General features: G+C 44.8%; 1 protein-coding gene across 3 annotated transcripts in view; it reads left to right on the forward strand.

The window, feature by feature from the left end:
• Window positions 1-7,600: 7,600 nt before the first annotated feature.
• Window positions 7,601-12,337, forward strand: part of NFAT5 (nuclear factor of activated T cells 5) — a 42,165-nt gene continuing 37,428 nt past the window's right edge. Inside the window, exon 1 of one of the 3 annotated variants that reach the window (XM_072980754.2) lies at window positions 7,601-8,079. In XM_072980754.2, the coding sequence (XP_072836855.2) occupies window positions 8,007-8,079 (73 nt within the window). In that variant the 5' untranslated portion in view covers window positions 7,601-8,006. The remainder of the gene's footprint in view (window positions 8,080-12,337) is intronic. The other 2 variants (XM_078380409.1, XM_020788397.3) reach the window with 2 other exon arrangements.

The following is a 12,337-nucleotide window of genomic DNA, read 5'->3' on the forward strand; positions in this document are numbered from 1 at the left end:
TCTATAGTAGAACCAGGAACACCCAGCGCCATAAAATGCACATTCTCTAAGACAATTTAAAGTTTTTGTTGCATTATAACATTGTTGGTTTTAAGGAAGTTGCTTGGAACCCTATTATGATTTTTTTATTGTCTGGCTCTGATCCCACTGTTCATTCAGTCAAATTCCTAGCTACTTACATTTTATTTATTTATTTATTTAACTTCTATGCCACCCACACTACCCAAAGGTCTCTGGGCGGCTTTGCTAACACACTCCACAGTTTTTTATTTTTGGATTGTTAACTGCATTCCCTGGGCTGCTTCTTTTTTAATGACTGCCGTGAACTCGGTTTTTAAAACCTTCATTTTCATTGTTTACCTATCGCCCTTTAAAAAGAGGCAGGTGTGAACTGGTAGAACTCAACTCGATTTCTGAATGTGTCCATCTTGAAGTTGTCCTGAAAACCACTCACTCTTAGCTTTGCTGCAATGAAAGTCAGCTGCCTACATGGACCGGGGATTCTGGGTTTTGTACTCCAAAGGAAACTCTTCCAAACCCGCTTAATGTATTGTTTTTCTAAACAGCCTACCTGCAGGCTTTGATGGAGATAAGCTAGTCATCTCTGTGTATCAGGAGTCAGCAACCAGAAGCCCCAAGGCTCAGACCTGCGCACTGAGGGGAGGGGTATCATCCTGCCTCACCCCTTCACCCTGTACAGCCCAGGGGCACAAGAACAGCAGTATGTATAGAAATGGCACCTGACAGGAGAGGAGGCCGTAGCTCAATCCACGCAGTTCCATCCAGAAATTAGTCCCCTCCTTCCTGAGGTCCTGGGTAATAATATATTTGTCAGACCACAAAAATACCAGAAACGAGGTGTTTGAGTCTAGATGACCCTTTTAAAAAATATATGTTTGTGTTCATTTCTGACTTATGGTGACCTTTTCGTATAGATGACTCAAAAGTAGTTTACGAGTCTCTTTACAAAGCAGTAGCTAAACTTCTCTAATTCTATGTTTGCAGTATTCTTTGTGTGCATATCTGGGTTTACCTTCAATGCTGACTTTTAGCTAAGTAGGGTGGGTGTATAGCATCTTTCTTGATACCCTACAAAAAACCGGTGCACCCAGCCTAGATGCCTCTGGGATTCTCAGCAGTTTTCCTTACAAGGATGGTTAGCGTACATCTCGGTTTTTGGCCTATGATGCTGGTCCACCGTGCCTGGCCACAAAGTCTGATACTAGGTCCTTGGACAGAAGTACCACAACAGAAGTGTTAGCGCTCACATAAAACTGAGAGCAAGATGTTTGTGGAGGTAGTGGAATCACAGCCTCTTGGATACCCACATTCAGATACAATTAGCATGACGCACAACCAGGAAGTTCACTGCCTGAGACTCACCTGCTCAAGAGGGTCGCTGTGAGGAGGTGAACAGGACAGTATGTCCAGAATTCCGGGACCAGCTTGACCGTATAAGCAACTCAAGATCATTTCCTTGGGGTGGCCGTATTTTTACGAGAAGGGACAAACGACGAAGCAGTATAAAGTCCAGGCACTGCACCCCAGAATACTTTCCAATATTCCCTTTAAAGTTTCTTTTAAACTATACAGTATAGGGCAAAAAGGTAACCAAGATTATAAACAGCTAAGACAAAACAACAATTAAGAACATGAATACATTTCTGTCCCCAGAGAGGTAGCTGTGTTAGCCTGTCTCCGCAAAAATCAAAGTATTTGGGCACTTTAAAGACTGATGAATGTATGTCACTGTGAGCTTTTGTGGACCACAATTCCCTCCCAACTCAAAAGCTCATGCTGAGATCCATTTGTTTGTCTGAAGGGTGTGATTTCCTCTTTGCTTTCTAACTTGGCTTAGTTATATTTCACAGGGACTAAAACAGATGAAGTCAGAACTACTGTATGTGAATGGGATGTATCAGTGACCGAGAGGCACTTGGAAAGGGGAGAGAAGGCCTTTACGGTTGTTAAGTAGACCCTTCTTCTTGCATCTCTGTGATGGCAGGAGGCCGACTGAATTTTGAGAAGTCTTGATGCCGTCAATAAATGTGAACTGTGTTTTTCCAAACAAATGCAGTTATTTCTAACTCCTTTGCAACTACATTGTGCCGGTTAGCTTAGTTTTGTGGCCGATGGGGCCACCTCGCATGGGGCAGGGTCAAATCCTTTCCGGTGCTGCCTTGCGGCATCACAGGATCTTGGGGAGTAGCGTTTGACCCCGTGTAGCTGGGCAAGAACGTCAACGCAGCGTTTTCTGCAGCCTTGCGAGAAATGGTGAAATTCGCCTCTTGGGTCACAGCATGCAGGTCTTTGGGGATGATGGAAGGTGTGTGTGTGTGTGTGGGTCATGGGGAAAACTATAAGAAAAATGGAGCTTGAGAGATGGAGTGGTGGAGGAAGAACAAGCCTTTAAAGGTTTTGTCAATAAGGGCAAAAAGCTCGTTGTGGTTCCAGAAAGGAAGTTTCAGAACAAAGTGAGATAGCAGTGCGAAATAACTCAAAAGGCACCCAGGCCCAGTGGCCGTGCGCTCCCCTATGCTGTCCCCCATCACTTGCTTGTGCAACAGCTGATCTAGCCCAACCCATGTGCAAGCAGTTCCAGTCAGTAGTGAGAAAAGGAGGCTAAAGGCTTCAGAGCGGCTCCTTTTATGACATGCTGACACGACCTGGGCTGCTGCCCTGCTACCTCTTTGGGGGTTTTATTGTTTGTTTTGTGTGTGTTAGAAACCAGGATCAGGAAGACTCAACCGGGGGCGTAAAGAAGCAGTAAATAAGGTCTTTGAAGACGGGGACGTGGTTTCAAGGTATTACAACACTTCGAAGAGCTTGCTTCAATAAAGCACTGTTTGGAGAGATAACCGTGGCTTCTGGAGAGTCATAACACTGTCCTAAAGAGAGATTACTGCCCCAGGATATGAAATGGTATGCAATTATGCAGCCCTTCCTTGACGTCTGAAGCCAGACACATCTCGCGCTCCGACCCCCAGCAAAGAGATTTGGTCCCCAGCTAAAGATCCTGGATCGCTAGAGCCCGCTTTTGACGTGAGCAGGCTGGATGGTCACCCAGCTGAGTGAGTGCCAGGGTGGGTGGAAAGGGGCTCGAAGCTGAGGCCAGGGGTTGTGGGTTGTTGTTTTTTCTTTCACATGCCCTGCTTGCAGTGAGCCAAGGTGGGGATAAGCAAATACAGTACTTGTAACTCTCTAAACCGCCCCCCCCAAGAGTCTACCAATTGTTTAGGGACCAACCACAAAAAAAGAGATATTTCTTTTATTACCTTTATAATATATTTCTTTTCAGGTATCCAATGTGATGCCCTTTGCATTAGATTCAAATCACTATTATTTATTATTGTTTATTTGGCTTCCATGCTGCCCACCTGCCGAAAGGCCACTCTGGGCGGTTCACGACATTGGAAACAACAATAGCAACCATTGTAAAAACAACAACATAACCAGAAATTAAAATGAAAACACAAAACTGACAGTACCTTAAATAAGCACAGCACTGGTTTGAACACACAAGCGTTGGTCCCTGTATGGAAGAACAGCTTGCCTGGGAGAACCAGCCACATTTAAAAGCGCATGGTGGGGATGGGAAGAGGAACTCGGCACTGGGGTGAGTTGCAACGATGGTTGTGTAGAGACGATTGTTCTCCATTTCCCGTAGCTTGTATGGGATAGCAGTCCAGACAAGTAACCTTTCCTGGCTCACCATGTGCTGTGGAAAGCAAGGGAGGGCAACCTGTGGTCTGCCAGATGTTGGACTACAACTCCCATGGTCCATCACAATGATCTGTACTGGCTGGGGCTAATGGGTGTTGTAGTCTAACATCACCTGGGAGGCCATAATATGACTCAAGCGTGTTGTAAAATAGTTAAGAATAGGTGTATTCTACTCATCCCTCCCTTCTTTATAATGCATGTTTTCCTTTTATGAGGCAGGTCACCTTAAGTTAGGAGATCCAAGCTCCTCTTTGATTTTCTGTTCAGGATTGGATGGCATCCTACCTGGCGTCAAGGTGTGGAACAGATTTTGCTAAATTCCACATAGGCACGGTGTCCAGGAGCAAGCTTATGTTTTTATTATGTACATTTAAAATGTTGATCAACTGCCTTGCTCCTAAAGGATACAAGGTGGCTTACAGTATTAAAAGAAACAACGTTAAAAGCTAAAATAATAAATTACTACAATATTTAAAAAGAATGAAACAAATATTTTAAAAACTTCTCATAAATGCAGTGCTAACATAGTACTCCTCAAGAGAACAGCCACTGCTTCCTCTTTCCTTTTAACTCTGAGAAAAGTGCCATAATTTTCTCCCGCTGAGATAAGTGCCGTCATTAAAATCCTATTTAGGAGTTTTTCCGAGGGAGGCAAATATTTTCATAGGCTTCTTCACCTGCAACACTCTTAGAGGCTTATCCCAAAGATACAGCACCACTCATTTTTATATCATCACATGGCTCTGTAGGAGCAGGTCTTTTTAAAATTCAATTTTAAAAGCAGCGGGAGTGGCAGCAGCTTATAAAGTCATTGTTACTTTGGGCTGTGCAGGTCTACACCTATCCTTCCGCCAAGGGTGCTGGCGCTAGAGGGGGGGGGGGGAAGCAGTACAGAAAAAATATCTCTGCCAAGTTTAGCAACAGGCCAGGAAGTATTAGCATGAACTGAGTGGGATAGCTAGAGCTGTTGACAGATTCTCATTATTTTCCAATGTATTTTTTTTTTCCAAATGGTCATCGGAAAATAGACACTCACTTCAACTGGGATTGAAATGTATTAGGGAAGCACCTGCTAATTCTCCCTCCCTGATTAAAGTAGCCATTCATTTTTTTAAAAAAAATTATTAGCTCACCCCACTTTGCTTCTGCGCAAACTCGACGTCCTGTTTCTTCCCAAAGGCAGAGAGAGACTCAGCCTGCTTTTATCTCCCCTTCTCCATGTATGCTCTTTGTTACATTAATAGATCTATAATCTTGAGAGGCATTCGGATGAGTATACGAGGAAGGGCCCTGATTGATTTTGCTCTGTATTGCAGGCTGCATTGCAGGATTTCAGGAAGGGCTGTCATCGGGTCTGCCATATACAAAGCAGGGCTGAGCTACTGTACTGCGTGGCTCAAGGGCCTTTCCCTGAAGCCACACAGAGCAATGTTGGGGAAGGGGGCTACAGTGCTAAAAACGGGGCTGTTAACAGCACAGTCCTGATCCTCACCACTAAGTTTCATTGCAATGGATAAAGCATACTTCTCGGTATTTGTAGCTATATGACATCAAGTCAGTTCTGACTTGGGAGGCTCGGTAGGGAAATGAACTGGCTTCACAACCAGATACAATATTTAACTCACTGAGCTACAGCTTGCCAGTATGCCTTTGGAATGTATAAATCCATCATGGGGAGGTCACCAGTCCATCATAACAGGGAAGACACTCCTCAATTAAGATTCAAATGCCATTCAAAATAGAATCGCATCACAGCCCTCAGGAGAAAGCAATACAAATTGGAAGTTGGCCCGTACTGCACTTCTGTTGTGAGCCCTGTATGATTTATTCTTTCCTTAGCAGTTATGGATAGAAACGGGAGACTGTGTACAAGTGCTGTGTCTGAGCTTAAATAATGAAGGATCAAGGAGGCAGAGGAAATGAGAGGGGAAAAACCAGCCTAGCAGTCTCAAAGAGTGGGAAAAGGCAACAAGAATGGAAAGCATTTTCAGAGGCTAGAGATCAGATCAAATTTGTTTCATTTAGGAGGAAAAAAAATTCTGCAGTGATGAATGGTAAAAAGGAAATTGATAACGATCAACCTTCTTTTTCTCCCAGTTTCCTACAATCATGGGAATGTTTGCTGATAATGAATAATGGTAAATTCAAAAACAGATTAAGAAAGCAATTATTTTTCCCAAAGCACTGTACTGGAATGCAGTGGGAGGTTGCTGAGGATCTGGTGAAGAGGGAGAGCTGGATTCGAGGCCTCCGAGAACAGACGGCAAGAACAGGACCACAGCTTAGAAAGTTCATGCCTCCCCGTGGGGCAGCCCCGATGCTCATCCGCCAGAAGCAAGCTTGTTGTCCCCATTTCCTGCCCTTTGAGCTGCATTAGAGATCCAGGAAGCGAGGGATCCCTTTGTAGTGCACTGAAATCCATGTGTGTACCCATGTGTGACTCAGTCAGGCAGACGGTGTGGTTGGCTTGCAGTCCTTTCCTGTCTGCGGTGAGGGCTGTCTGACATGGCTGGCAGTCATGCTACAGCAAGAGAGAAAAAGGTGAAATACACCTCGTTCCCCCCAGCAACCAACCACCTCCCTACCCCAAGAACAAGAGTGCAAGCTTCTCCTAATATTCCAGAGGCAAAGTAAGGGGCACCCTTGTGCCCTGCAGTTCCAAGGTGATGATGATGACAATTAGATGGGATTACAGACGCTGGTGGCTCCAGTGGCAAATCCGTATTCCTGGCAAATGTCAGAATAAATTGGATCTGGATGAATGATTCCTCTGGCACAAAAGAAAACTTGGCCGCATTCGGTGGCTCTTTGTTTCAGCCCTTTACCCTGGGAGTGCCCAACCAAACCAGGGATGAGACAAAGCATTTTCATAACAAAACACTAGGAATTTTTGGCTCCCCAATTCCTTGGGTAAATGGGATGTGGGCACAGCCCACAGGTGCCCTGGATTCTCTTCCTTTGACCGCTCTCTTTTGTCTCCTGATCCCTGTTTGCCCTGCCATAAGGGATAAATATTATTATTTTATTTACTTTATTTATATCCCACCTTCCTCCCAATAAGCACGTAAACTAGCTCAGTGGTTGAGGTCTCTGGCTGAGGAGCCAGAGGTTAGGAGTTCCGATTCCTCCTTGGCAGGGGCTGCACTTAATGATCCACAGGATCCCGTCCAGCTCTGCCCTTCTCAGATGATGATTAAACATGCCTTTTTCAAGTTGTTGTGCACCGCCTCCTTGGCCCTTCATTGGGAGAAAGACGAGATGCAAATAAGGTAAACAAAAAACAAAACAAAAAAAAATAAGTATGGTAACAGAATGCCTGTCATAAAGGTAGAGTGAAGCCCAAGACAATTAGGGCCATAATTAATTAACCCCCCTGGGCGCTGCTTTCCCCTTTCTCCATCGCTCCAACGATGCTCAGGCTCTTCCCAGTGCCTCCCCAACCCTGCAAGGAAGCTGTTCCAACTACTTTTCCTCCGCCCTCCGCTGGTGCAAAGAAGACGCTTCGAACACACACGCATAAGGTACGTATTGCTTTCCCCTTAGGGGCGTACGGCGCATGCGCAGGGATATCCACTCTCGGTATGTTCCCCCCTGCACCACAGTTTCCTCGCCACTAGGCCTACCTAGGCGTGGCGCATGCGTCCTAAAGCCTCCCCCCCCCCCCCGGTTCATTTCTCGCTTGGCTTCGTCTTCCCCTTCTTACGGACCAATGGGAAATGGTCGGCGCGCATGCGCCCTAAGGTTTCCAATAACCGAGCTCCTTTCCACCCCCACCTGCTAAAATTATGGTAGAGGTTGCCACAGGCGGCGCGCAGGCGCACAAAACCGATCTCTCGGCTCCGTCCCGAGGCCTGGCGCATGCGCACTTCCCTCCCGTTGCTTTCGGGCTCTTCGCCGCCGCTGCCGCCGCCGTCGTGCGTGAGGGCCTCTGGACGAGCCGAGAGGCGCATGCGCCCTGGCCTCAGCGAGGGGGCGGTCCCGCTGGGCGGCAGCCACCGGATTCCTGTCAGGAGCAGCGGCGGCGGTTAAAGAGGGAGACCGCTCAGCGTCTTCCCTCCCCCCCCCCCCGTTCTCCGCTTCTCCGTCCTTCCCCGGGTGCCGCTACCACCACCACCGCAGAGCCCCTTGCGGCCTCCTCGCTCCTCAAGGGCCGGCTCCGCGCGGGCCGGCGCTCCGTCCATCTTTCCCGCCCCCTCCTGCCTTCCTCTTCTTCCCCCCCCCGGCCCGAGCCCCTAAAAATAAAACCACCGCCACCCCCACCCCGGCCGGGCCTCGGAGCGGCGATGCCCTCGGACTTTATCTCTCTGCTCAGCGCCGACCTCGACCTCGAGTCCCCCAAGTCCCTCTACTCCAAGGGTGAGTCTCGGGCGGCGGGGGGGCGGCGGCGGAGGGGGGGGCGAGGAGGAGGAGGAGGAGACCGGGAGGGGTGGGGGAGGGGAAAGGGAGGAGGCGGAGGCGACCCCCCCCGCGCCCCATAAACCTCGACCCCCCTCCCCCTCACGAGGCGGCCCCGTCCTCGCCGACCCCCAACCCAAAAGGCGGCCTCCTCCTCTTCCTCCTCAGGAATGCGTCCCGACCGGTTCCCTCAGAAGAGACGATGCCCCGCCGCCATCACGGGCATCTCGCTCCCTCCCCCCCCCCAAAAAAAAGAGAGAGAAAAACAGCCTCCAGGTTCAACGTGGGGAGCCTCTCTGACGTGATGGCTGGCCGTGGAAGGAAGCCTCCTTCTCTTTTTGGGGGGGGGGGGACGAAAGGTGGTCCGCGCTCTGCACACGCCCAGAGGCTCTCCGTGCCTGCTCTTCATCCATCATTTGTTCCTCCTCCTCACCCTCTCTTTGGTTTCTCCCCCCCCCCCCGCCCCGAAAGCCGCGGAGGGAACTTCCCAGCGGGCCTCATGGTTTTAATTGGGCGGCCTTCTAATTAGGGGCCCGGCGCTTTTCCTTTAATTTTCCTTTAAAGAGATCGCATTGAATCCCTTCCCCGCCCCTCTTATAAGGCATGTCGGTCTTTCTCTTCCCAAACACTTCTGTTTTAATTGACCCTGACAACCCTTGACTGTAGAAGAGGTAAGCCTTAGAGGGTTTCGGCACCAATGGGGTGGTATATAAATCAAAATAATAAATAAATGATATCTCACTCTTCCACCTCTGGTTTCAAGGTGTGGGACTACTGTATCCTTCTTGGTTGCATGTTATCCCTGGTAGTCATTGCAGCCGAAACAGTAACATAAAACAATCACATCAGATAAAGATTGACAAGTTTTATTTGGCTTTAGTTTGTGTGGACTGTAGCCTGCTGGTCACATGCACTGGGAAAGTGGGCTGTAATCCACAGAAGCTTATGCCAAATAAAACTCCTCAAGTCTTTGAGGAGTTTTATTTGGTGCCATAATATTTTTTTTATTTTTTTTTGGTGGAGTAGGTCAGGAAGAGATTTGGTGAATTTCATGGTCTAGTAGTGGGATAAGTTTTTTGGAGTAGAGTATGTTTCGACAAAACGTTGCAACTGTGTGTATTTACAAATTGCCTAAAAAACACACAATACATTCAAGTATTGTAATGTTTTTCACAACTGAGAAAAAATATGGAAAAGACCAAACTGTCCAAAGTTGAGGTTTAAATATTAATCTTACCTGCCCTAGTCCTATAGATAAGATAATTCTAAAAGCAGAGGCTGCATTTGTTATTTTGAATCATGCATACAAGCAAGTCAGAGTTGCTAGAAGGCTGATGTCAGGGAAGTGGGATAGGGATACAGTATCATGAATTCCTCCCCAGTTCTGTTCTGTTGCCACCAAAATATGGCTGCTGGTACTGTAATCCGTTGGCTGATCATCAGGAGGAATCCCGTGGGAGAGAAAATACAAAACAAACTGTGAAATGAGGCCAGCTAACTCATCCCTTAAAATATTTTGTTCCCAAAAATAATAATGTTAACTGTCTCACTACCCAGCACCAACCTACATGCCCTATCATGCAGAAGGCTCTAAAGCTCTTTTTTCTTGAGACATGAGAAGTTACAGTGTTTAATATTGTGGGAAGCAGTTCCACCAGGGGGTGGAAGTTTGTAAAAATCCAGTGAGATGTCTGAAAAAACAAAGATACTCTGTTCAAAGTTGAGTGTGTACAACTGGACTGGATTTTTTTGGAAAAAGTAAGGCTGTTGGCTGAAAACAAGCTTTATAGACTCCAGAAACAGAGGACGGATTCACCTGATTCTCCACTCTGTACATAATGCAGGCAGCATTTTCATGTATGCCTGCAAAGAAAATAATTGCATTGACTAATAACATAGGTCAAACTCATGTGAAATGTGTGTTAGACATTACATAGGCTTGTTGGTGATTCAGATCTATTAAGATTTACTGTGTATATTTTTTTTCAGAATATGTTTTATATCTTTAGATTAGTATCAGAACGAGTCCTAAAATTTGAAATCTACATGTTAGAAATGTGGTGCAGGAGCAGCCAGCAACATGTGAATATGCCTCTAAGCCTTGAGGTTATCAGTTGTTTTGTTACATGATCCTGAATTTTGGACTGTCAATATGTGATGTGATTTGTTTTTGTTTTTGTGTCTTCTGTGGAAATAGGACAGGCATGTGTTTTTTCAAAATATTTGCAGAGTCTCCGTAAAAAGGCATGGACAATAGTTGAGTTTGCTATAAGATTCTCTCTGTGTATATGGGTTGGGAAATGACCATCATCCTTGCTGCCAGTGAAATGCACAGCTATTTGGGTTATTGATTTACTGTTGTTTAAAAGAAGGAGGCGGCATGACAGATCTTTAAATGAAGTGCCCAAATGCTTTTGGCATCCTGGCAGGATTGGTTTTCTCCTGTTTTCTAGAAATAGGATTTTCCGTAATCTTCTTTGTTCCCTTAGTCTTGGATTATAGACTCTAGGGTGACTCAGACAGGTCAGCTTCTTTAGCAGGCCTGGCCTTGAACTGCCTCTTTGAAATGCACAGAATTGGCAGCGTAATTGCTAAGATACACTGAATACATTGGGGACCAGTCGGCATTATATAGAGTTCTTGTTTGCGGTCTGTAACACAAAAAATGAAGGGTATTTTAGCAAAAGCTAAATGACAAAAAACAAGTGTTCAGTAAATGCAGATATTGTTGCCATAATATGTCAAAGATCAAAATTAAGATAAATGAAGAAAGCTTCTGATAACTCGAACAGTGACATTTATGTGCTCAGAACTTTCTGAGGACATAGTACTCAATACTCAGTTTTTCTGGCTCAAGATAGAAACAAAAAAAATTGAGAAGACTATATAAAATAAAGGTTTAAGCAGGTTAGAAATACTTAGATGCTGCCCGGGGGATTGTTTGTATGTTTGTGAAAAACCAGCTTAGTAAAGCTTATTTTAAATAACCATAGATAATCATTTATTTATTTATATTAGGCCTCCATCAGTTATCATAAACTTGGAAAACTGGGCTGTTGTAGCAAAGTAAATAAACTTAATCTTAGAACATATTTGCTTTTAGAAATAGTTTTGGGTGAATAATGACAGACACTACCCAAAGCAAACCTAAATCAAATATGGGTTATCTAAGCTGCCAGATAACTTTATTAAGGAGTAACATACAAATGTCATAAATAAAGGTTAAGCTCTACAGTTCTTTTAAAAAGTTTTAAGTGAATATTTAAAATCATAATAACCTCTGTACTCTACAAAACCACCTCACCCAGTAACCTAGTGTGAGGTTTTTCATCAGAAGCAAGCTAGTCATATAGGAAGCAAATGAACTTCTTGTCTTAAACTGTGTTTCCCTTAATGTAAGTGCCTTATGGGACTGAATTTCATTTTGATGAACAAAGTCTGTTTATAATATTAATTGTATTGATTTTGTGCAATCAACCCTATGATGATTCTATGAATGAAGGTATTCAAATTATAAGCAGATTTGCCGTTGCCAGTTAACTACAGTAACTGATATTCAGCTGATTGATCAAACAGTTAAAGACATACCAACAGGATACGTTCTGTGGTTCTTAAAAGTAGCTAATTAACTATAGCATACATAATTTGAGGTTGGAAGAAAATTACTTACAGAAGATACTGAAAGTGATGGTCAAAGACTGATGTTTGTGACTTTCCAAATTAAAGCAATATAAAACACTTTAGTTCACACTCACTTCTTCTCTAGAAGCAGAGTCTTCACTTAGGCAACAGTTTCCTTGTATTATTTGCCACCATATCTAATGTATTCAATAAAAATTATTATATTTCTCATAAGATCACAGGACAGCTCATAGTTTACTTTGTGAAATCACAACTTCCAAAGACCTGCAACAATACTCTAAAAACATGCTAAACAACAGTGAGAGCCAAATGATTCCCTGAACAATTACTATAGATACGTTTTTAAGTGGTATCCGAAGGATAAAAGTGTGGGAACAACTGGGTCTCTGGTGAAACTGGAGTTCCATAATGAGGATGCCCCCACTGAGAAAGCTGTACCATGCATAGCAGCCATAAGATCTGTATGAGTATTGAGAACCATGAGCAGAGCTTTCTCACAAAGTAGGTTGAGTTGTGAATATCAGCACTGTATTTAATGAATTAAATGAAAGAGTGTTTGTTTGATACATGTATTTGA

This window comes from Pogona vitticeps, chromosome 10 (assembly GCF_051106095.1).
Source record: "Pogona vitticeps strain Pit_001003342236 chromosome 10, PviZW2.1, whole genome shotgun sequence".
Lineage (NCBI taxonomy): Eukaryota > Metazoa > Chordata > Lepidosauria > Squamata > Agamidae > Pogona > Pogona vitticeps.